Here is a 21935-nt window from a genome sequence, read left to right on the forward strand (position 1 = left end):
CTCTCTCTTTTTTTTTTTTTTTAGACAGACTCTCTGTTGCCAAGGATGGAGTACAGGGGCACGATCTTGGCTCACTGCAACCTCTGCCTCCCAGGTTCAAGTGATTCTCCTGCTGCAGCCTCCTGAGTATCTGGAACTACAGGCATGCACCACCACACCCGGCTGTTTTTTGTATTTTTAGTAGAGATGGGGTTTCACCACGTTGGTCAGGCTGGTCTCAAACTCCTGGCCTCAGGAGATTCACCCCCCTCGGCCTCCCAAAGTGCTGGGATTACAGGCGTGTGCCCGGCTCCCCACCCAGCTTTCTCTTGACCATCAGCCAGTGAACTGGTGGCAAGGGGCAAGGTGCCCTGGTTCAGCATAGGGAGCACTGCAGTGGAGAGGTCGTGCCCCCTAAACTCAGGACGAGATGCCCAGATTTTCACAAGAGCACCCAACCTCAGTCTCGGCCCTCTGTCATGTCCCCTCGACCACCCCGGTTGTAGGAAGAAAAGTGGTCTTTCAATCTCAGCCTTTTGCCCCAACAGCGACTCTTTAGGGCTGCGCACGGGTTCTGAGCGCCCAACGCTTAGACCTCGCCGCCCCGGTACCCACCCAGTCTATTTCCAACCTCCTTGGGCCCCGGGCTCCGCCCAGGCTCGGAGGTTGCCCACCCAGAGCAGGGAAGCCCCTTTACGCTCCAGCCCCACCCCCTTTCAGACCAGCCCGAAGCGGATCCGTGGCGCACGGGGCGCACGGTTCCCGGAGGCGCGGGACGGACGCGACGGGGAAGCTACCGAAAGTGCCGAGAGAAGCCCTGGTCCTTCCCCATCCGGAGCCGGGGACCGCGACTGGGCAGGTGCCGAAGGGCAAGCGGGTATCCAAGCCCGGGAGATGAGCGAGCGCGCCGCGACTCCACGCACCTCTGCCCGGCTAGCGCGCGCTGCCCCTCCCGAACTGTCCGGGCCCGCAGCCCCGCGCCCGCCCCCTCTTGGTGGCCCCGCCCTCTCCTGGTGGCCCCGCCTCTCCCCCGTATAGGGAGGCCCTCTACTCACCCCCTCCCCACTTTGGTCACTCTGGGGTGCAGGGGAAACCGGGGGAAGTTTGAGGCCGCCTCGCTCACTCCCCTTGACTCTCTCCGTTATTCCCTCCCCAGGATCGTCCCCTGCGTCCTCTCCAGCCACTGCATCCCGGACCCCCGCACAGTGGCTAGTCCCTGCAGTTCAGAAGCCCCGACAGCTTTTGGTAGAGCATGCAAGGTTTTCCGGAGGGGATGGCGTTTGCGTTGGGCCTCCAGGGCTCAGCAGGAGTCGGCCAGCTAGTAGAAGCCCTCTCTACCTACCCCGGGTAGGGATGGGGTTGGGGGAGGGACGCTGTGGCCAAGAAGAGGCTGGAGAAGGAGGCTGTCAATGTCGTGGTCAGCAGCTGAGACCCGACTCTGGAAGCAGGAGGGAGCCGTGGGAGGGCTTCAGGGTTCAAGAAGAGGTGGAAGGACTCCAAAGGTTTTGGTACACCAGGAGAGGGGTGATGCTGGGAGGGGACCCAGAAAGGGGTGTTGGGTTGGGACAAGAAGCGGGATTTCAAAACACAGAGGAGGTAGGGTGCCTGAGGCCTAGGGAGTTACTGCCAGTGAGGTCAAGGCGCCCAGGCTGGGACAACCCCCCGGGTGAGTAGGGAGGGGGTGAGTAGAGGGCCTCCCAGAGCTGCAAGTCCTGCCCAGCCAGCAGAGAAGAGGGGAGGGGCATTAAAGGGGAAGGATAGGGAGGCGACAGGAAGGGAGGTCTGGACTCTTCCCTGGGGGCTCTGGGCCTGCCATTCCCTGCAAGGCAGCAGGAGGGGACCCCAGAGTGCCTGCTTGCATTGTCATGTCTCCAGGCGTCCTGATTGCCACTGGAAAGGCCCAGATTAGGTCTGAGTAACAAATGATACAGTCTGGGTAACCAGTTCAAGGCACATCCTGGGGAGTGGCTCTTCAGAGGCACCCCCAACCAGGAACATCAGCATGAGGCCCTCTCAAAAGACAGGCTGGAACAGCAGAGGCAGGATGCCCCCCGGACTTTTCCTCTGTCCCACTCAAAGGAACAACTACCGTGGTGCAGCCAGTGGGTACCTGCGTGCAGCACAGGGAGGACCCTGTGGGTCTGACCACTGGTCTCTGGTACTGTCCATACACTGCTCCCCAACACACTGTGCCTCCCCCCCCCATTGCTGGCCCCAGCAAGACCATCACCTTGCTGTGACCTCCCGGGGCTGCATTTCTCCCTGGAAGCAGCCAGGAAATAGAGCCAGTGCTCACTCATGCCATGCCCTCCCCAAGCCCTGTCCTCAGCCCTGCCAGGGAGAGAAGCAGCTGACAAGCCTACCAGCTCGCACAGCTCTCTGACGTCTATGGGTCCCCAGCCATCCCGTTATGATTGGAGCCAATCCTGGTTGTATTGTGCCAGCTGCAGTGGCCCAGAATCCAGAACCAGGCATGGCCAAAGGCTCTGAAAACTGTCCACCGTGCTGTGGGCACAGGAGATGCAACAAGGGAGCAGACACCCAGGCTCAAATCCAGACACACTACCCAGGATGGGCACAGTGAGGCCAGGTGACCCAGGGAAGCATGAGGTGGTCACCCAGTCACCAGATGATCACCAGGGGACAGGCAACAGCCAGACTTCCCTCAAGGGTCTGTTCCAGCAAAAGGCACTGCTTAAGATTCCTTCAGAGAAGTACTTCTCAATCAGTGGTGATTTTGTTCACCCAGGGGATATTTGACAGTCCCTTGGCATTTTGTCACACAATGACAACTGAGAGGGGGTTGTGCTAATGGCATCTAGAGGGTAGAGGCCTGGGATGTTGCTAAACATCCTACAATGTACAGGACAGCCCCTGATAATAGAGAAATTTCTGGTCCCAAATGTCAGCAGTGAGACACCTGCTCTAGGGAAAAAGAAAGCTTGAGACACCCGCTCTAGGGAAAAAGAAAGCTTCCCTAAGAGAAGCCAATATTAATTGAGCACATATTTTATGCCTGGCATTTCTATCTACACATCTCATAGAATTCTCCCAATAAATCTCTTTACCTATTTATTTTTAGAGACAGGGTCTTGCTCTCTGTCACCCAGACTGGAGTGCAGTGGCATCGTAAATCACTGCAGCCTCCAATTCCTGGGCTCAAGTGATCCTCCCACCTCAGCCTCCTGAGTAGCTAGGACTACAGGCATATACCATCTGGCTAATATTTTTTTTTTTGGTAGAGATGAAGTCTCCCTCTGTTGTTCAGGCTGGTCTTCTACTCCTGGCTTTAAGCAATCCTTCCACCTCAACCTCCTAAATCACTGGGATTACAGGCAGGCACCCAGCTAATTTTTAAACTTTTTTTTTTTTTTTTTAATGAGATGGAGTCTTGCTATGTTGTCTAGGCTGGCCTTAAACTCCTGGGCTCCAGTGTTCCTCCCATCTCAGTCTCCCAAAATGCTGGTATTACAGGCATCAGCCACCAAACCCAGCTAATTTTTTAATTTGTATTTTTTATAGAGATGGGATCTTACTATGCTGGCCTGACTGGTCTTGAACTCTCCTTAAGCAACCCTCCCCCCTCAGCCTCCCAAAATGCTGGGCTTACAGACATGAACCACTGTGCCCAGCCCTGATAACTCTGTATTACTGTGTTCGTTACACTTGGCACCGAAGCAGAAGAGGGTGATGGGGTGCAGATGGTCCCTCACACTCCACCCTTACATTCTCAACTCATCTCTTTCCTGCTTTCAGTTGGTGGACTTCATTTACATGGTTTCCTACCAAGAAGCCTGCTGGGAACACTCAGAAACTAACAACTCCATTTTACAGACAAACCGTAGATGTCAGTGAACCTGCTTGAGTTTGCACTGCCAGTGAGGGGTCTGCCTGGATTCCAAATCCCAGCTTCCACCATGACCTGCCCCTGGCCTGACACCCCGTTCCCTCCACCCCACCACCCATATTTCCTGAAACACTAGCGGACCGCAAAGCTGACTCTGTTTTCCTGTTCCCTCCTGGCCATATCACACTTTCCAAACTGCCTGGCCTGTCCTCATTAGAAAGCCATTTTCTCACTTCATCAGACTGGGATCCCTTTGGGAACAGACCCAAATTAGCCTCCTCGTCGAAGGAGTAACTGCTGTGGTGAAGGAGGAGGAGACTTCTTGCTTACGTGGTGACCACGGACCCATCTCACCCTTTATAGCAGCAGTGCTGTCCACGGGAATATTTGCAATGATGGACAGGTCTACATCCACCTGGCCATTAGCCATATGTCACTGTTGTGTGCTTGGAATATGACTTGTGAGACTGAGAAGCTGAACTTTATATTTTATCAAATATTAATTACCTTTAGCTTTTTTTTTTTTTGAAACAAAGTCCGGCTCTGTCACCCAGGCTGGAGTGCATCGGCTCGATCTCAGCTCACTGCAACCTCCGCCTCCCAGGCTCAAATGGTTCTCCTGCTTCAGCCTCCCGAGTAGCTGGGATTACTGGCACCTGCCATCACACCCAGCTAATTTTTGTATTTTTAGTAGAGACAGGGTTTCACCATGTTGGCCAGGCTGGTCTCGAACTCCTGACCTCAGGTGATCCACCCACCTCAGCCTCCTAAAGTGCTGTGATTATAGGCATAAGCCACCATGCCTGGCCACATTTAACTTTAAATAACCATGTGTGGCTAGTGGCTACTGTGCTAGATGGCCCAGCTTCATGGCATCACTGCTCCCTCCTCTTCTCCCCAAGCCTTCTTTTTTGGCCTCTGGGATCACCCTTTAGCAAGGCCACACCTCTCTGATTTGGGTGGGTCCTGAACTCCTCGCAGAGTTTTGACACACACATGTATATTTTTTTGCCTACTACCCTTTGGCTGTTCAACCTCTCACTTAAACCTTGCCTCTTGGCAGGGCATGGTTGCTCATGCCTGTAATCTCAGCACTTTGGGAGGCTGAGGTAGGAGGATCTCTTGAGGCCAGGTCAGCCTGGGCAACACAGTGAGACCCCTGTCTCTACTTAGAAATTCTTTTAAAAATTAAACCTTGTCTCTCCTTGATTTGGGGGTCCTAGGGCCCAAGTGGTGGCTCTCTGTGGTCCCCTTTACTCCCTGTCGGGTGGTTCACATTTGGGAGCTTTTGGATGCCATAAGCCAGGGTAGCACTGCCCTCACCCTGAACTCTCCCTGGGGACTGTCCTCCCAGCTCCACAGGACCCACCACCAGACTCCACCAGTCACTAAGTCACAGCACAACCACCTCCTGCTGCCTCCTCTGAGAAGCCTGCCCTGGCTGCTCTGTGCTGAGTTTGCCATTAACTGGCACCCAACCCTGGGAATCACAGCTGCCTCTGTGGCTCCTCCATGCCCCTTCTGACCTTCTGACCTTTCTCCAGGTGGGGCTGCCCAGAGATTGCCGCCTTCCTAGAGGCCAGCTCACTGTGGGGCCATGGGTGACAGGCCAGCCCTGGGAAGGCGGTTGTTGGGAAGGGGGGTTTGAAGAGGTCGGGGGAGGGGGACAGACGAAGCCCTACTGTCAGGGTAACCTTCTTCCTGCAGAGCCCAGCTGGGCACCACCCCTTCCTCCAGCAGCCTCCCCAGTTTTCCTGGCGCACTTGACACGCGCTGACAGCAGAGGCTGCCGTACCAAGCTGCGGGGACCGGGCATCCCCAGGCGTCCAGGGCTCCCGCTGCCCAGGTTCTAAATCGAGCGCACCCAAGGGGCTTCCCCCTCCCGCACCCTGCCCGACCCACTGCCGCAGCTGCTGTCGGCTTGGAGACCAGCAGCGGCTGGGAAAGGCGGGCGTGGGGCTGCCCCGGGGGGCAGGCGGGCTGGCCCGGGAGAGGGACAGGAACAGACGCCGGCAGTGCCGTGGGGAAAGGAGGGCAACCGAGAGGGCCTCCAGCCGAGCCCAGCTGCCAGCAGCCTGGAGACGAGCGAGCCAACTTCCTGGGGGACAGCTGGGCCACCTGCGCCCCCCTTGCCCAGCCTTGGTGGGGAGGGGCAGGGCAGGGGGATGCGTGTCCATCAGCTCCCCAGGAAGGACTCAGAGCCAGCGCATCATCTCTGAGGCTAATTCGGCTCTAGAAATAACTTTTTTCCTTTTTCTCCCCTCTTCTGATTCTCCCAGAAAGGGGCTCATCCCTTACTTACCCGAGGCAGCTCATGGTGGCCTCTTTCGGTGGTGGTCGCCTATGCTCCGCTGCAGAGCCGAGAGCTGCGCCCGGGCTGGGGTGGGGTGGGGGGCGGGGAGGGTGGCCAGCCCAGTCCCTGACATTGGCCAGGCCCAGAGGGAGGGGCAGGCTGCGGGGTGAATGGCAGCGAGGGGAGGGGGCGGGCTGAGCCGGGGAAGGGGGAGGGGAGGGGAGGGGAGGGATGGGGGAGCAGTCGCGGGCCGAAGGCGGGGTGAGGAGGGAAACCGGGCGGGATCCAGGGGGGGAGAGCAGCAGTCCGGCCCAGAAGGGACATAGTCCAAGCTGGGCAGGCAGCGAGGGCCTCCAAGGATGGAGGTGGCGTCAGGAGATTCCTGGGTTCCTCTAAGGGAGGACCCACCAGGATTTTTTTTTTTCTCTGACAAATTTAGAGCAGGCCAGGCTTGGTTTGGTGGCTCACGCCTGTAATCCCAGCACTTTGGGAGGCTGGGACGGGCGGATCATTTGAGGTCGGGAGTTTGAGACCAGCCTCGCAAACATGGTGAGATCCTGTCTTTACTAAAAATACAAAAATTAGCCAGGCATGGTGGCACGGTGGTGCCCATCAACTTGGGAGGCTGAAGCAGGAGAATCGCTTAAACTCGGGAGGCAGTGGTTGCAGTGAGCCAACATCACACCAGTGTACGCCAGCCTGGGTGACAGAGTGAGACTCCGATTCAAAAAAACTTAGAGCAAAGCAGAGCAGAAGAGCAGAAAATGCACTGCTGACATGGCTCTTGGTCCTGTGACTACTACCAATTTGCTGTGTGACTTCAGGCCAGCCTCTTAACCTCTCTGAAACTCAGTCTGTCTCTGAGAAATGGGGTTAATAACAGCTCTTGGGTGATTCAGTGAAAGAGTCTTCCTCTAGGGTCTGCTGAGATTCTTGGCACACATTCATCATTATCATCAAAAGGAATCAAAGGGCTGGGCACCATGGCTCACAGCTGTAACTCCAGCACTTTGGGAGGCTGTGGTGGATGACTGGCTAAACTCAGGATTTTGAGGTCAGCCTAGACAACATGATGAAACCTCATCTTTAAAAGAATACAAAAATTAGCCGAGCATGGTGGCACACACCTGAAGTCCCAGCTACCCAGGTGGCTGAGGCAGGAGGATCACTTGAGCCCAGGAGTTGGAGGCTGCAGTGAGCCGAGATTACATATGACACTACCCTCCCTCCTGGCCGACAGAGTGAGACCCTGTCTCAAAACAAAACAAAACAAAACAAGACAAGTAATCAGGCTGAGTGCAGTGGCTCATGCCTATAATCCACACACTTTGGGAGGCTGAGGTGGGCGGATCACTTGAGGTCAGGAGTTTGAGACCAGCCTGGCCAACACAGTGACACCCCATCTTTACTAAAGATACAAAAATTATCCAAGCATGATGGCTCCTGTACTCTCAGCTACTCAGGAGGCTGAGGCAGGAGAATTGCTTGAAGCTGGGAGGCGGCGGTTGCAGTGAACCGAGATAGTGCCACTGCACTCCAGCCTGAGTGACAGAGTGACACACTCTATCTCAAAAAAAAGAAAGAAAGAAAGAAAGAAATCACAAAAATCACAAAGGGCCAAGAGCACACATGATGGTCGGGGGGGGGATACTGGAGCCCCACATGACACAGTCCTGGGCTTCCCTGCCCTCACATTGTGCCATCATCCTCTCTGGTATCCTGCTGGATTGGGAGTATCTGATATCCTGTTGGATTGGGAGTATCTGGTACCCTGCTGGATTGTATCTGGCACCCTGCTGGATTGGGAATATCCGGTACCCTGCCGGATTGGGAGTATCTGGTATCCTGCCGGATTGGGAGTATCGGGTATCCTGCCGGATTGGGAGTATCGGGTATCCTGCTGGATTGGGAGTATCTAGTACCCTGCTGGATTGGGAGTATCAGGTATCCTGCTGGAGATTTCTACAATCTAGGTTTTGGGGTGGAGCAGGGAAGACTCTGACTTTTTTTTTTTTTGAGACAGTGTCTTGCTCTGTCACCCAGGTTGGAGTGCAGTGGCATAATCATAGCTTGCTGCAGCCTCAACCTCCTCAGTTCAAGCAATCCTCCAGCCTCAGCCTCCCAAGTAGTTGGGACTACAGGCATGTACCACCATGCTCAGCTATTTTTTGTTTTTTGTAGACATGGGGTGTCTCTATGTTGTCCAGGCTGGTCTCCAACTTCTGGCCTCAAGCTGTCCCTGCACCTCAGCCTCCCAAAGCATGTAGATTACAGGCAGGAGCCACCGTGTGCAGCCAAGGTGGTGACTTTAGATCAGAAGGTGGATCGTCTCTGAGGACTGCTCTGGCCCTTCTCGCATCATTCAAGGTGGTACCCTGGCATCAGGCAGAGCCAACAGCTGCCTTCTCAGGGTGGCCCTTCAGGGTCTTTGGCCTACCCTTGTTTGGGTCTTGCAGGTATGTTGCCATGCAGTTCAAGAGCAAGGCCACCATCTCCCACCCGGGCTGGCAGGGGTGCCTGGAGTTGCTGTGGGGAATGATGGTCCTAAGTGAGACCCACCCTGCCTGTCCACCCTGCCCCCTGCTTGCAGTACCTGAGGTTGTCCAGGAGTGGCCCGCAGGCCTCCCGGGGCAGTGCCAGGGTGAGAGCCCACACCAGGTCATCCACCCTCTGCTCAGCTGCAAACTGCTTCAGCGAGGTGAACACCTGCTCCTTGGCAGTCGGCTGGTCCCCCAAGATTTCATCCACCTGCAAGGAGGGGTCCTGTGAATGACCAAAAGGGATCCAGAGTGGAACCCTGGAGAACTGTTTTCCTCCTTCCTTTCCTCCCTCAGTTTACCTCCACAGGCTGGAGTGCAGTGGTGTGATCGTGGCTCACTGCAACCTTTGCCTCACGGGTTCAAGCAATTCTCCTGCTTCAGCCTTCTGAGTAGCTGAGATTACAGGCATGTGTCACCACATCTGGCTAATTTTTTGTATTTTTAGTAGAGATGGGATTTCTCTGTGTTGGTCAGACTGGTCTCGAACTCCTGACTTCAAGTGATCTTTTGGGATGGAGTTTCCCTCTTGTTGCCCAAGCTGGAGTGCAGTGGCATGATCTTGGCTCACTGCAACCTCTGCCTCCTGGGTTCAAACGATTCTCCTGCCTCAGCCTCCCGAGTAGTTGGGATTATAGGCATGCGCCACAACCCTTGGCTAATTGTGTATTTTTAGTAGAGACAGGGTTTCTCCATGTTGGTCAGGCTGGTCTCAAACTCCGGACCTTGGATGATCCACTCATCTCGGCCTCCCAAAGTGCTCAGATTATAGGCGTGAGCCACTGCACCCAGCTGTATCATGCCATTTCTTTTTTATTTTTATTTTTTTTTAGAGACGGGGTTTCACCATGTTGGCCAGGTTGGTCTTGAACTGCTGACCTCAGGTAATCCACCCGCCTCAGCCTCCCAAAGTGCTGGGATTACAAGCGTGAGCCACCACGCCCGGCCATATCATGCCATTTCTAACCTCACGTCTGCCCTACAAAATGGACCTGGTCTCATGGTTAGCATCCTCATTTTATTTTATTTTATTTGAGACAGAGTCTTGCTCTGTCACCAGGCTGGAGTGCGGTGGCACGATCTCGGCTCACTGCAGCCTCCGTCCCCCAGGTTCAGGTAATTCTCCTGCCTCAGTCTCTTGAGTAGCTGAAACTACAGGTGAATGCCACCATGCCTGGCTAATTTTTGTATTTTTAGTAGAGACAGGGTTTCACCATGTTGGCCAGCATGGTCTCGATCTCCTGACCTTGTGACTCTCCTGTCTCGGCCTCCCAAAGTGCTGGGGTTAAAGGCATGAGCCACCTCTCCCGGCCTATTTATTTACTTTTGATTTAATTAAATTAATTCTATTTTACACGAATTCTCAATCTGTCACCCAAGCTGGAGTACAATGGCCCAATCTCGGCTCACTGCAACCTCTGCCTCCTTGGTTCAAGAGATTCTCTTGCCTCAGCCTCCCAAGTAGCTGGGATTACAGGGACCTGCCACCACACCTGGCTAATTTTTGATATTTTTAGTAGAGATGGGGTTTTACCATGTTGGCCAGGCTGGTCTTGAACTCCTGACCTCAGGTGACCCACCTGCCTTGACCTCACATTGTCACAATCTCAGCCAAAGTGCTGAGATTACAGGCATCAGCCAGTGTGCTCAGCCAATTTATTTTAACTTAATTTTTTAGTCTCACTCTGTTGTGTAGGCTAGAGTGCAGTGGAGTGATTATAACTTACTGCAGCTTCAACCTCCTGGGCTCAAGTGATCCTCCCTCCTTAGCCTCTCAAGTAGCTGGGACAACAAGTGTGTGCCTGCATGCTTGGCTAATTTGTTTTTTAATAATCCCTCATCTACTTAAAGATACCTGGCTAATTAATTTTTTTTTTTTTTTCTGTAGAGATGGAGTCTTGCCATATTGCCTAGGCTGGTCTCAAACTTCTGGGCTCAAGAGAACCTCCCACCACGGTCTTTCAAGGTGCTGGGATTACAGGTGTGAGCCACCTCTCTTGCCCAGTCTTCATTTTCCATGTAAGGAAACTGAGGCTGGTAGAGGTGATAGCATCATGGGGCCAAGGTGAAGGGGTGAGGATTCAAACCCAAAGACAGCTGTAAAGATCAAAGGAACTGATACAAAAGCTTAAAACCATGCCAGGCACTCAGTAATTGCTAGTTACTATTATAATACTATACTCCCTTCCATACTATTTGCTAAGAGATCCCACAGAGAACATTCTGGCTCCATAAAAAAGTCCTGGCATGTTAGCTTAGCCCTGAATTTTGTCTCCCTCAGTTCTCTCTCCAAACTTTTGTTTCTTTGTCTTTGCGCACAAACCAGCTGATACTAATCAAGGCACGTCTGCACAGAGGAGGGTGTGGCCATTGGAAATGAGTGTGCAAATCAACACGTTGGAAATGAGTGTGCAAATGGTCACAATGGAAATGAGCATGGAAACTGACACGTTAGAAATGAGCATGCAAATTGATATGTTGCAAATGAGCATGCGAATGGACATGGCAATGAGCGTGCAAACAGTCACGTTGGAAATGACCATGCAGATCGACATGTTGGCAATGAGCGGGCAAAAGAGCACGTTTCTGGAAGGCAGGTTAAGTGTGTCCAAAGCTCACCCTTTTACCCAATGATCTTACATCTAGGAATTTATCTTAGACACATCCTGAACAAGACACATGCATGATGATGTATGAGTGAGGTGGTTCACCTGTGTATTATTTTTAACACTGAGACGTTGGCAGCAATGTAAATATCTGACAGTAGGGGCTAAATAATTGCAGAACATCCATATTTGTATGTAGTTTCTTGGCTATCCAGGCCAATAATAAAGATGAAAATCTCTGCCGGGCATGGTGGCTCATGCCTGTAATCCCAGCACTTTGAGAGGCCAAGGCGGGTGGATCACCTGAGGTCAGGAGTTCGAGACCAGCCTGGGCAATATGGTGAAACCCTGTCTCTACTAAAAATACAAAAATTAGCTGGGCATGGTGGCATGCACCTGTAAGCCCAGCTACTCAGGAGGCTGAGGCAGGAGAATCCATTGAACCAGGGTGTTGGAGGTTATAGTGAGTCGAGATTGCAGCACTGCACTCCAGCCTAGGCAACAGAGTGAGACTCCATCTAAACAAAAAACAAACAACAACAACAACCAAAACCATTGAATTGTCCACATGCTACTCAGTTTAGCCACTGAAAGCACATACTCCGTGAGGCCCCTCCCTTGCTGGCTGAGGGTCTGGTTGTCTCTTGGTACTGACAGCCTGAGCTGACCCTGAAGCAAGGCTGCGCAGCTGAGTGAGTCCATGAGCCGTTCACGTCTCCCTCTCTGGAGGACTTGTGGGTGCCACTTCAGCCTGAAATGGGGCTGTCAGGCCCCGCCTCTCTCACCCTCATTCACCTCCAAGCTTCTCGACAGACTCCGTATTCTTCCCTTCCATCCTTTGCTTTCAGAGGATGAAGAGCCCCCTTCCAGCCGGGCGCAGTGGCTCACACCTGTAATCCTAGCACTTTGGGAGGCCAAAATGGGCAGATCACTTGAGGTTAGGAGTTTGAGACAAGCCTGGCCAACATGGTGAAACCCCATCTCTACTACAAATACAAAAATTAGCTGGGCATGGTGGCACACGCCTGTAATTCCAGTTACTCAGGAAGCTGAGGCAAGAGAATTGCTTGGACCCGGGAGGCAGAGGTCACAGTGAGACAAGATTGTGCCACTGCACTCCAGCCTGAGTGACACAGCAAGACTTTGTCTCAAAAAAAGGAAGGAAGGAAGGAAGGAAGGAAGGAAGGAAGGAAGGAAGGGAGAGAGAGCCCCTTCCTGGTCAAGGCCAAGCCATGAAGCCACAGACACCTCACGGCACCCTCTCTTCCCGCCACTTACTTGTCATTCAGCTCTTAGCTCAAAGATTACCTCATCAGGCAGCCTTTTCTGGCCACCCTGTCAAAGTGGGTCCTGTCACTCTCACCTCACCCTGTTTATGTCTCCACTTTATTCATCATCATTATTTTTTTTTTTTTTTGAGGCAGGTCTTGCTCTGTTGCCCAGGCTGGAGTGCAGTGGTACAATCATAGCTCCCAGCGGCCTTGAACTGCTGTGTTCAAGCAATCCTCCCACCTCCACCTCCCAAGTAGCCAGGATCACACATGCATGCCACTGTGCTTGGCTAATTTTATTTTTAAATTTATTTTATTTATTTATTTTGTTAAGACGAGGTTTCACCATATTGGTCAGACTGGTCTCGAACTCCTGACCTCAGTGATCCGCCCACCTCAGCCTCCCAAAGTGCTAGGATTACAGGCATGAGCCACCGCGCCCAGCTTATTTTATTTATTTTTCGAGACAAAAAATAAATACAATATTTTTGAGGCAGGGTCTTGCTCTGTTACCCAGGCTGCAGTGCAGTGTTGAACTCTCGGCTCGCTGCAAACTCCGCCTCCTGAGTTCAAGTGATTCTCCTGCCTCAGCCTCCCACGTAGCTGAGATTACAGGCGAGGGCCATCATGCCCAGCTGATTTTTGTATTTTTAGTAGAGACAGTTTAACCATGTTGACCAGGCTGGTCTCGAACTCCTGACCTCAGGTGATCCTCCCACCTCGGCTTCCCAAAATTCTGTGATTACAGGTATGAGCCATCACGTCCGCCTACCATGATCTTTAATAGCTTGCGTATTGATTAATTCACTTGCTTACTGTCTCTTTCCCCGCAGCAATGTTAGGTGTATGAAGTCAGGCTCCTTGTCTGTGTTGCTCATGGCTGTTTCCCCTGTCCTGCATATCACAGGCCCATGATCAATGACTGATAAATGCATGATTTTCTTTCTTTTTTTTTTTTTTGAGACAGAGATCTCAGCCTGCTGCAACCTCCTCCTCCTGAGTTCAAGTGATTCTCCTACCTCATCTTCCCAAGTAGCTGAGATTAGAGGCAAAGGCCAGCATGCCCGGCTAATTTTTGTATTTTTTGCAGAGACAGGGCTTCTCTACGTTGGCCAGAGTGGTCTTGAACTCCTGACCTCAGGTGATTCACCCACCTTGGCCTCCCAATGTGCTGAGTTTACAGACGTGAGCCACTACGCCCAGCCTGCATGGTTTTCAGCATCTCTACTTCTCCATTCCCTGTAGCTTATATACATGTTCAAGTCTCTCTCAAGCTATAAATAAATAAATAACAAGCTGGGCATGGTGGCTCATGCCTATAATCCCAGAGCTTTGGGAGGACGAAGTGGGAGGATCGCTTGAGGCCAGGAGTTACAGACCAGCCTGAGCAACATAAACAGACCCTGTCTCTAAAAAATGAAAAAATTAGCCAGATGTGGTGGTGCATGCCTATAGCTCCAGCTACTTGGGAGGCTGAGGTTGGAGGATCTCTTGTGACTAGGAAATCAAGGCTGCAATGAGATGTGATCACACCACTGCACTCCAGCCTGGGTGACAAGCGAGACTCCATCTCCATAAATAAACAAATAGGCAGGGTGTAATGGCTCACACCTGTAACTCCAGCATTTGGGAGGCTGAGGTGGGCAGATCAAGAGGTCAGGAGTTCAAGACCAACCAGGCCAACATAGTGAAACCCCATCTCTATTAAAAGATACAAAAAAAATTAGCCAGGCATGGTGGCACGTGCTTGTAGTCCCAGCTACTCAGGATGCTGAAGCAGAAGAATCGCTTGAACCCGGGAGGTGGAGTTTGCAGTGAGCAGAGATCATGCCACTGCACTCCAGCCTGGCAATAGAGTGAGACTTCATCTCAGGAGGTGGGAGGGAAGAAAAAAAAAAAAGAAAAAGCTAGCTAGATATGGTGGTGCACATCTGTAGTCCCAGCTACTTGGGAGGCTGAGGCAGGAGGATCTCTTGTGCCCAGGAAATCAAGGCTGCAGTGAGCTGTGATTACACCACTGCGCTCCAGCCTGGGCGACAGAGTGAGGCCCTGTCTCCATAAATAAATAAAGGACAGTCCTCCTTTGATCCCAAAAGCTGCTCCTTCTCCTTTTTCTTGTCCAGAGCTGTCTACATGTGCTGTTTCTATACCACTGCTCTTTGCCACCGCCTGCTCCGGCCAAGAACCCCAGACGATGACTCCAAGACCTCGTTCTTTGGCCCAGAGCTCGCTCTTGAGCTCCAGAACTTATATCCACCCACTTTCTAGATGATTTCACAAGGGGAGGAGAAGTAGCGGGAGGCTTCCAGTCAGAGGTCACATTCTGTGCACATCTGAATCTGAGCACAGACATACCATGAGTCTATATAACTGTCTGTTTCCCCCACCAGGTGTGATGACCCGAGGTCTCCTGCATGTCCAGCCTCAAGCACAGTGCCTGGGACATATTAGGCACTCAGTGAATGTGGATGGGACTGAACCAAAAAGCAGCCTTGCATTGTACTTCCTGCAGGCCCTGAGCTCACCTCTGTTTCCCTCCCTGTGAGCAGGCCAGACTGGCAGCACCAGCTACCCTCTCCCCATGCATGCGCTGTGCTGAGGAAGGTTGCTGGTTTGGAAATCAAAGTCAGCAGCAACCTCAATTCAAAGGAGAACATGGCTGGCTGCAGAGATGTTTTATGTAAGAAAGAGGAAAAAATAGTTCCTCCCTCCTGGGGCCTGTGCCACAGTGCGGTTTCGGTGTCAGCTATTACCCAGATGTTCTCAGCCTACATCTAAGCATGAGGCATCATCACGGGACACTAATGGATTTTCTATTAAATATCAGCCACTTCAAGGAGGAAAAACTGGGGCAGGCAGACAGTGTGGGCGAGAATTGGAGGGCTGGTGATTGAAAACCAACCAGGCCAGGTGTGGTGGCTCACGCCTCTAATACCAGCACTTTGGGAGGCTGAGGGGGTGGATCACCTGAGGTCAGGAGTTCGAGACCAGCCTGACCAATGTGGTAAAACCGTGTCTCTACTTGAACTCCTGACCTCAGGTGATCTGCCTGCCTCGGCCTCCGAAAGTGCTGGGATTATAGGCGTGAGCCACCGCACCCGGGCAAGCCACCATGCTCGGCCAGTCTTTACTAAAAAATGCAAAATTAGGCAGGCATAGTGGCACATGCCTGTAATTGCAGCTACTTGGGAGGCTGAGGCAGGAGAATTGCTTGAACCCAGGAGGCAGAGGTTGCAGTGAGCCAAGATCATGCCATTGCACTTCAGCCTGGGCAACGAGAGCAAAACTCCATCTAAAAAAAGAAGAAGAAAAAAGAAAAGAAAACTAACTGGGCTCCATAGAGGCCCTTCATCTTCCCAAGGCAGTCATTTTTGGAGATTCACTCTCAGCTTTTGGGGGTGCTCGACGAGCCCTAACCAAAATCCTCCACTCCCTCGTTCCTTCTTGCCACAAAACACCCTGCAGCTGGCCTGGGAAGACTGTTGGAGTTTTCGAAGCCTCAGCGGGTTGCAGCCCAGCCCTGCCCTTGAGCAGTTCTTCTTTTGCATCCTGCCCTGTTTGGGGCCCTAAGCATGCCCCCTTCCAACTCTGCAGGGATTAGATGGAGTCTGGGATAGACTTTTGGTACCATGGCAGGTGATCTGGGATTGTAGAGGCATTACTTGCATTCACCAATATTTCTAGTTCTCTTTCCTGGACACACAGAAGACTACATTTCCCAGCATCCTTAGGGAGCAGCAGTGTGACCAGTTCTGGCCAATGAGCATTGAGGTGCTGTCCTAAGAGCAGATGCACAATTTTCCATGCTCTCCTCCTCTTCTGTAGGGAACCCTGAAGCTTCACATTTAGATGGAGGAGTCTGAAATGCTGAGACCTCATGTGGACATCAAGCCACCCTAGAAAGTCGCCTGATCCCCTAAAGGACTCTGTGGGTGAAAAGTAAACTTCTGTAGCGCAAAGGCACTAAGATGCTGATTTTGGGTCGGGTACAGTGGCCCACACGTGTAATCCCAGCACTTTGGAAGGCTGAGGCGGGAGAATCACTTGAGGCCAGGAGTTTGAGACTAGCCTGGGCAACATAGCAAGACCTCATCTCTCCAATTATTTTTTTCTTTTTAATCAGCCAGGTGTGGTGGAGCACACCTGTGGCAAGAGGATCACTTGAACCCAGGAGTTGGAGGCTGTAGTGAACTATGATTGTACCACTGCACTCTAGCCTGGGTGACAGTGCTAGACCCTGTCTCAAAAACAACAACAACAACAACAAAAATGTTGGCTTTGTTTGTTATAGCAGCAGAGCCTATTGTGGGTACAGGAAGAAAGTCACAGCTTTGAAATATCTGGACATTGGTGATGGAGGGAAGCTGGAGTTGAGTCCTGTGTGTATGTGAGTGTGTACCTGGCCACAGAGGCTGGTCTGCTCAGGGTCAGAAAAGCCCATTTGGGGGATCAAGCTAGGGTACATGATGGAGGAGACACTCCTGAGGGGGTTAATTTGGAAGAGTTTAGGACTAGAACAAGATTGGGCACTGGAAAAGGCCAGAGTGGGTGGGGACCTGACACCTTGGCAGTGGGCTGGAAGGCATTTCTGCAATAGTCTAACTCCAACAGAGTTTCCAGGCTCCCTGACCTCCCAAACCCCGTGGTCAAATGCTGCCAGGGCAGGACTGAGTAGATTCCCTTCCACAGAGGAAAAGTCTGTGAGCTTGATAACACAACAGGGTGACTATAGTCAATAATAACTTAATTGTACTTTTTTTTTTTTTTTTGAGATGGAGTCTCGCTCTATTCCCTAGGCTAGAGTGCAGTGGTGCAATCTTGGCTCACTGCAACCTCCGCCTTCCGGGTTCAAGCGATTCTCCTGCCTCAGCCTCCCCGAGTAGCTGGGACTACAGACATGCGCAACCACGCCCAGCTAATTTTTTGTATTTTTAGTAGAGACCAGGTTTCATCATGTTAGCCAGGATGGTCTCAATCTTGTGATCCGCCCACCTCCCAACTTGCTGGGATTACAGGGCATGAGCCACCGCGCCTGGCCTTAATTGTACATTTTAAAATAATTTAAGCCAGGTGCGGTAGCTCACACCTGTAATTCCAGCACTTTTGGGAGGCCGAGGCAGGTGGATCTCCTGAGGTCAGGAGTTGGAGACCAGCCTGGCCAACATTGTGAAATCTCGTCTCTACTACAAATACAAAAATTAGCCAGGCATGGTGGCAGGCACCTGTAATCCCAGCCACTCAGGAGGCTGAGGCAGAAAAATCACTTGAACCTGGGAGACAGGGGTTGCAGTGAGCCAAGATCGTGCCACTGCACTCCAGCCTGGGTGACAAAGCCAGACTCTGTCTCCAAAAAAAAAAAGGCTGGGCACGATGGCTCACACCTGCAATCCCAGCACATTGGGAGGCCGAGGAAAGAGGATCACTGAGGTCAGGAGGTTGAGACCAGACTGGCCAACATGGTGAAACCCCATCTCTACTAAAAATACAAAAATTAGCCTGGCATGGTGGTGCATGCCTGTATTCCCAGCAACTTGGGAGGCTGAGCCAGGAGATTGCTTGAACTTGGGAGGCAAAGGTTGCAGTGAGCTGAGATTACTCCACTGCACTCCAGCCTGGGCAACAGATAGAGACTCCGTCTCCAAAAAAAATAAATACAAACTTAAAGAGTGTAGATGGATTGTTTGTAACTCAAAGGATACATGCTTGAGGGGATGTGTACCCCATTCTCCATGATGTGCTTATTTCACATTGCATGCCTGTGTCAAAGCATCTCAGATACCCCATATGTACACCTACTAGGTACCCACAGAAATTACAAATGAAAATAATGTAAAAAAAAAAAAAGCCTATGAGCTCAAGTGTCCCAGCCACCAAGCAGATACTGAGTTTCCAGGCTTTACATCCACAGGGGACCTGAGGCCCAGGCAGGGATAGGGACGGAGTGTCATGGCTCCAGACTATTTCCTAGTCACACACAGGCTCACTTTTTGTTCCACTTAAGTATTAGTGAAATAAAGGCCTTGGGACCACATCTGAAAGCCTTGGAGGACAAAAGTGAAGGTGAGTGGCGTGAGGAGCTCGCTGTACTGAGCCCTTGTTGGTGACCTGGGGTAGATGTGACCATACTAGGCAACCTCTTCTATAACTGTGTCACATCCTAGGTTTCTTGGGATTGCCTGTATCTATCCAGTAAATGGCAGGTTCCTGAAAATCAGGGGCTGCTTGGGATTCAGGCCTGAGACCGACTCTATCCTCCCTCTTTCCATCCCAGTCCTGGATCTCTGAATGATGCCTCTGTCTCCCGTTGTGGCTGCTCTGTGCTTCCTGCAGGTGACTCAGGCCTTGGGCTCTCCCTGTGGCTGGAGGTCTGATCCATTCCAGGCTCCTGATTCTTAATCTTCAGGGCCACCCTAATATTCCACCTGCAACCTATCACAGCCTGGTTTGTACCAAAGTCCAAGAGGAAATGCCTTTCGAAGGCTGGAGAACCCAAACTAGGGCCCCCTGTAGCCAACAAGCCAGCCAGACTCCTGTACAAGGGCAGGCCTAATCCTGGCTTTGTGGGGGCTTAGAACAGGTGTCTCTCTTTTACACTTTTTTTGGCGGGGAGAATGGAGTCTCATTCTGTCACCCAGGCTGCAGTGCAGTAGCATGATCTCAGCTCACTGCAACCTCCACCTCCCAGGCTCACGTAATCCTCCCACCTCAGCCACCTTGAGTAGCTGGGACCACAGGTGCACTTTTTGTTGTTGTTGTTGTTGTTTTTGTATTTTTGGTAGAGACAGGGTTTCACCACATTGCCCAGGCTGGTCTTGGCTCCCAAAGTGCTGGGATTACAGGCGTAAGTCACCACACCCCGCTGGCTCTTTTACGTTTGATCTTGGATAAAGGGCCAAGAAGTGCTATGTGTGGCTCTTTTTATTTTACAGATGGGGTCTCACTTGGTCACCCTGGCTGGAATGCAGTGGTGCAATCATAGCTCCCTACAGCCTCAAACACCCAGGCTCAAGCAATCTTCCTACCTCTATCTCCTGAGTAGCTGGGACTATAGAGCATGCACCACCATGCCCAACTAGTTTTTGATTTTTTTTTTTTGTTTTTTTTTGTAGAGATAGGGTCTCATTATGTTGCCCAGGCTGGCCTGAACTCAGGGGCTCAAGTGATTCTCCTGCCTTGACCTCCTAAAATGTTAGGATTACACCTAACACCTGGCCTGTAGTTAAGTTTTAATGGGGAAAATACAGGGAAAGGGGCACATGGGAACCTTCTGGTGTCAATTACTCTATAGTCTACATTCTATTATTATATCCTATCATTTTTTTTTTTTTTTTGAGACGGAGTTTCACTCATGTTACCCAGGCTGGAGTGCAATGGCGCGATCTCGGCTCACTGCAACCTCCGCCTCCTGGGTTCAGGCAATTCTCCTGCCTCAGCCTCCTGAGTAGCTGGGATTACAGGCACGCACCACCATGCCCAGCTAATTTTTTATATTTTTAGTAGAGATGGGGTTTCACCATGTTGACCAGGATGGTCTCGATCTCTTGACCTTGTGATCCACCCGCCTCGGCCTCCCAAAGTGCTGGGATTACAGGCTTGAGCCACCGCGCCCAGCCTATCCTATCATTTTATATATTGATCGGGGATGGTTGTTCAAGGGCGTATGCATATGGAAAATTTATTAAGCTGTACACTTAATACATTTTACACCTATAGTACCTTAATAAAAACAAGTGAATAAAAATTGCAAAATTAGGCTGGGTGCAGTGGCTTATGCCTGCAATCCCAGGACTTTGGGAAGCTGAGGAAGGCAGATCACTTGAGGTCAGGAGTTTGAGACTAGTTGACCAACATGGTGAAACCCCGTCTCTACTAAAAAACAAAAAAAAAAAAAAAAAAAAATTAGCTGAGTGTGGTGGCGCATGCCTGTAATCTCAGCTACTTGGAGGCTGAGGCAGGAGAATCACTGGGAACTCGGGAGGCGGAGGTTGTAGTGATCTGAGACCTTGTCACTGCACTCCAACCTGGACGACAGAGCGACACTCTGTCTCAAAAAAAAAATTGCAAAATTAGATGCAAGGTTTTGAAGTTGAGCATTCTCATATTTCTGTTAAGTCTGACCCCCAGAAGTTTTCTTACCTCTAGCCCTGGTATAGCAGCGCTCCACCCACTGCCCCCCTCCCTCCCCCCCCCCACTTCCTGCCCCGCTCCCTCCCCCCCCCACCCCCCCCCCCTGCCTCCCCGGCATCCCGTATTATGAGCCCCGCCCCCGCCCCCGCCCCCGCCTCCGTCCTACCTTGCGGCTGAACTCTTGGGCCTTGCGCCTGCGCTCTCGGTGCACCGCGTCGGGGCGCTTGCGGCCGGCGAGGCGCAGCAATTCGCGGCCTAGAGGTAGGCCGCGGACGGACCTCGGGACCCGGAAGGCTGTGGTTGGGGCCGGCCCCGAGCCACCGTCGGGTCCTGGCAGCACGCCCAGGCTGGGCGGCACACATGGGCAGCGCCGTGCCAGGCGCACGAGGCGCTCGCGGCTCAGGCCGCCCACCGCCAGTCCCTCCACCTCCAGGATCTGGTCCCCTGGCTGCAGTCCCCCGGCATGCGCGCTGCTCCCCTCGGCCACCTCCAGGACGAAGCAGGGGCTGGAGCCACCTAGCCGGAAGCCAAAGTCCTCGGGCCAGCCCTGGTTGGTGGCCGGCATGGCTGTGGTGGTCAGGCACCTGGAACTGGAGACAGGGATTTCCTTGCCGCTCTGTCCGTGGCTCCAAAGCCACTCAAACGCCCAGGGCATGTGCCACTCAAGGCCTCTATTTATCTCTGCCTCCTCCCTCTGACTGCCTTTGTCTTAATTCCCTAACTTTTTTTTTTTTTTTTTTTTTAGACAGGGTCTCGCTCTATTGCCCAGGCTGGAGCACAGCGGCGCAATGTTGGCTCACTGCAACCTCTGCCTCCCTGGTTCAAGTGATTCTCCTGCCTCAGCTTCGCAGTAGCTGGGATTACATTCACACCATCATGCCCAGCTAATTTTTGTATTTTTTTTTTTTTTTTTTTTTTTTTTTGAGACAGTTTCGCTCTTGTTACCCAGGCTGGAGTGCAATGGCACGATCTCGGCTCACCGCAACCTCCGCCTCCCGGGTTCAGGCAATTCTCCTGCCTCAGCCTCCTGAGTAGCTGGGATTACAGGCATGCGCCACCATGCCCAGCTAATTTTTTGTATTTTTAGTAGAGACGGGGTTTCACCATGTTGACCAGGATGGTCTCGATCTCTTGACCTCGTGATCCACCCGCCTCGGCCTCCCACAGTGCTGGGATTACAGGCTTGAGCCACCGCGCCCGGCAATTTTTGTATTTTTAGTAGAGATGGGGTTTCACCATATTGGCCAGTCTGGTCTTGACCTCAAGTGATCCGCC

The 21935-nt window shown here is 52.2% G+C and overlaps 1 protein-coding gene across 1 annotated transcript in view; it reads right to left on the reverse strand.

The window, feature by feature from the left end:
* Window positions 1-21315, reverse strand: part of GRID2IP (Grid2 interacting protein) — a 52259-nt gene extending 30944 nt beyond the window's left edge. Inside the window, exons 1-2 of the mRNA XM_032266524.1 lie at window positions 20827-21315; window positions 8713-8867 (exon numbers count right to left, since the gene is read on the reverse strand). Of these exons, the coding sequence (XP_032122415.1) occupies window positions 8713-8867; window positions 20827-21315 (644 nt within the window). The remainder of the gene's footprint in view (window positions 1-8712; window positions 8868-20826) is intronic.
* Window positions 21316-21935: the final 620 nt, after the last annotated feature.

Source organism: Sapajus apella, unplaced genomic scaffold (genome assembly GCF_009761245.1).
Source record: "Sapajus apella isolate SASKATOON/1434 unplaced genomic scaffold, GSC_monkey_1.0 scaffold159, whole genome shotgun sequence".
In the NCBI taxonomy this organism is placed as follows: domain Eukaryota; kingdom Metazoa; phylum Chordata; class Mammalia; order Primates; family Cebidae; genus Sapajus; species Sapajus apella.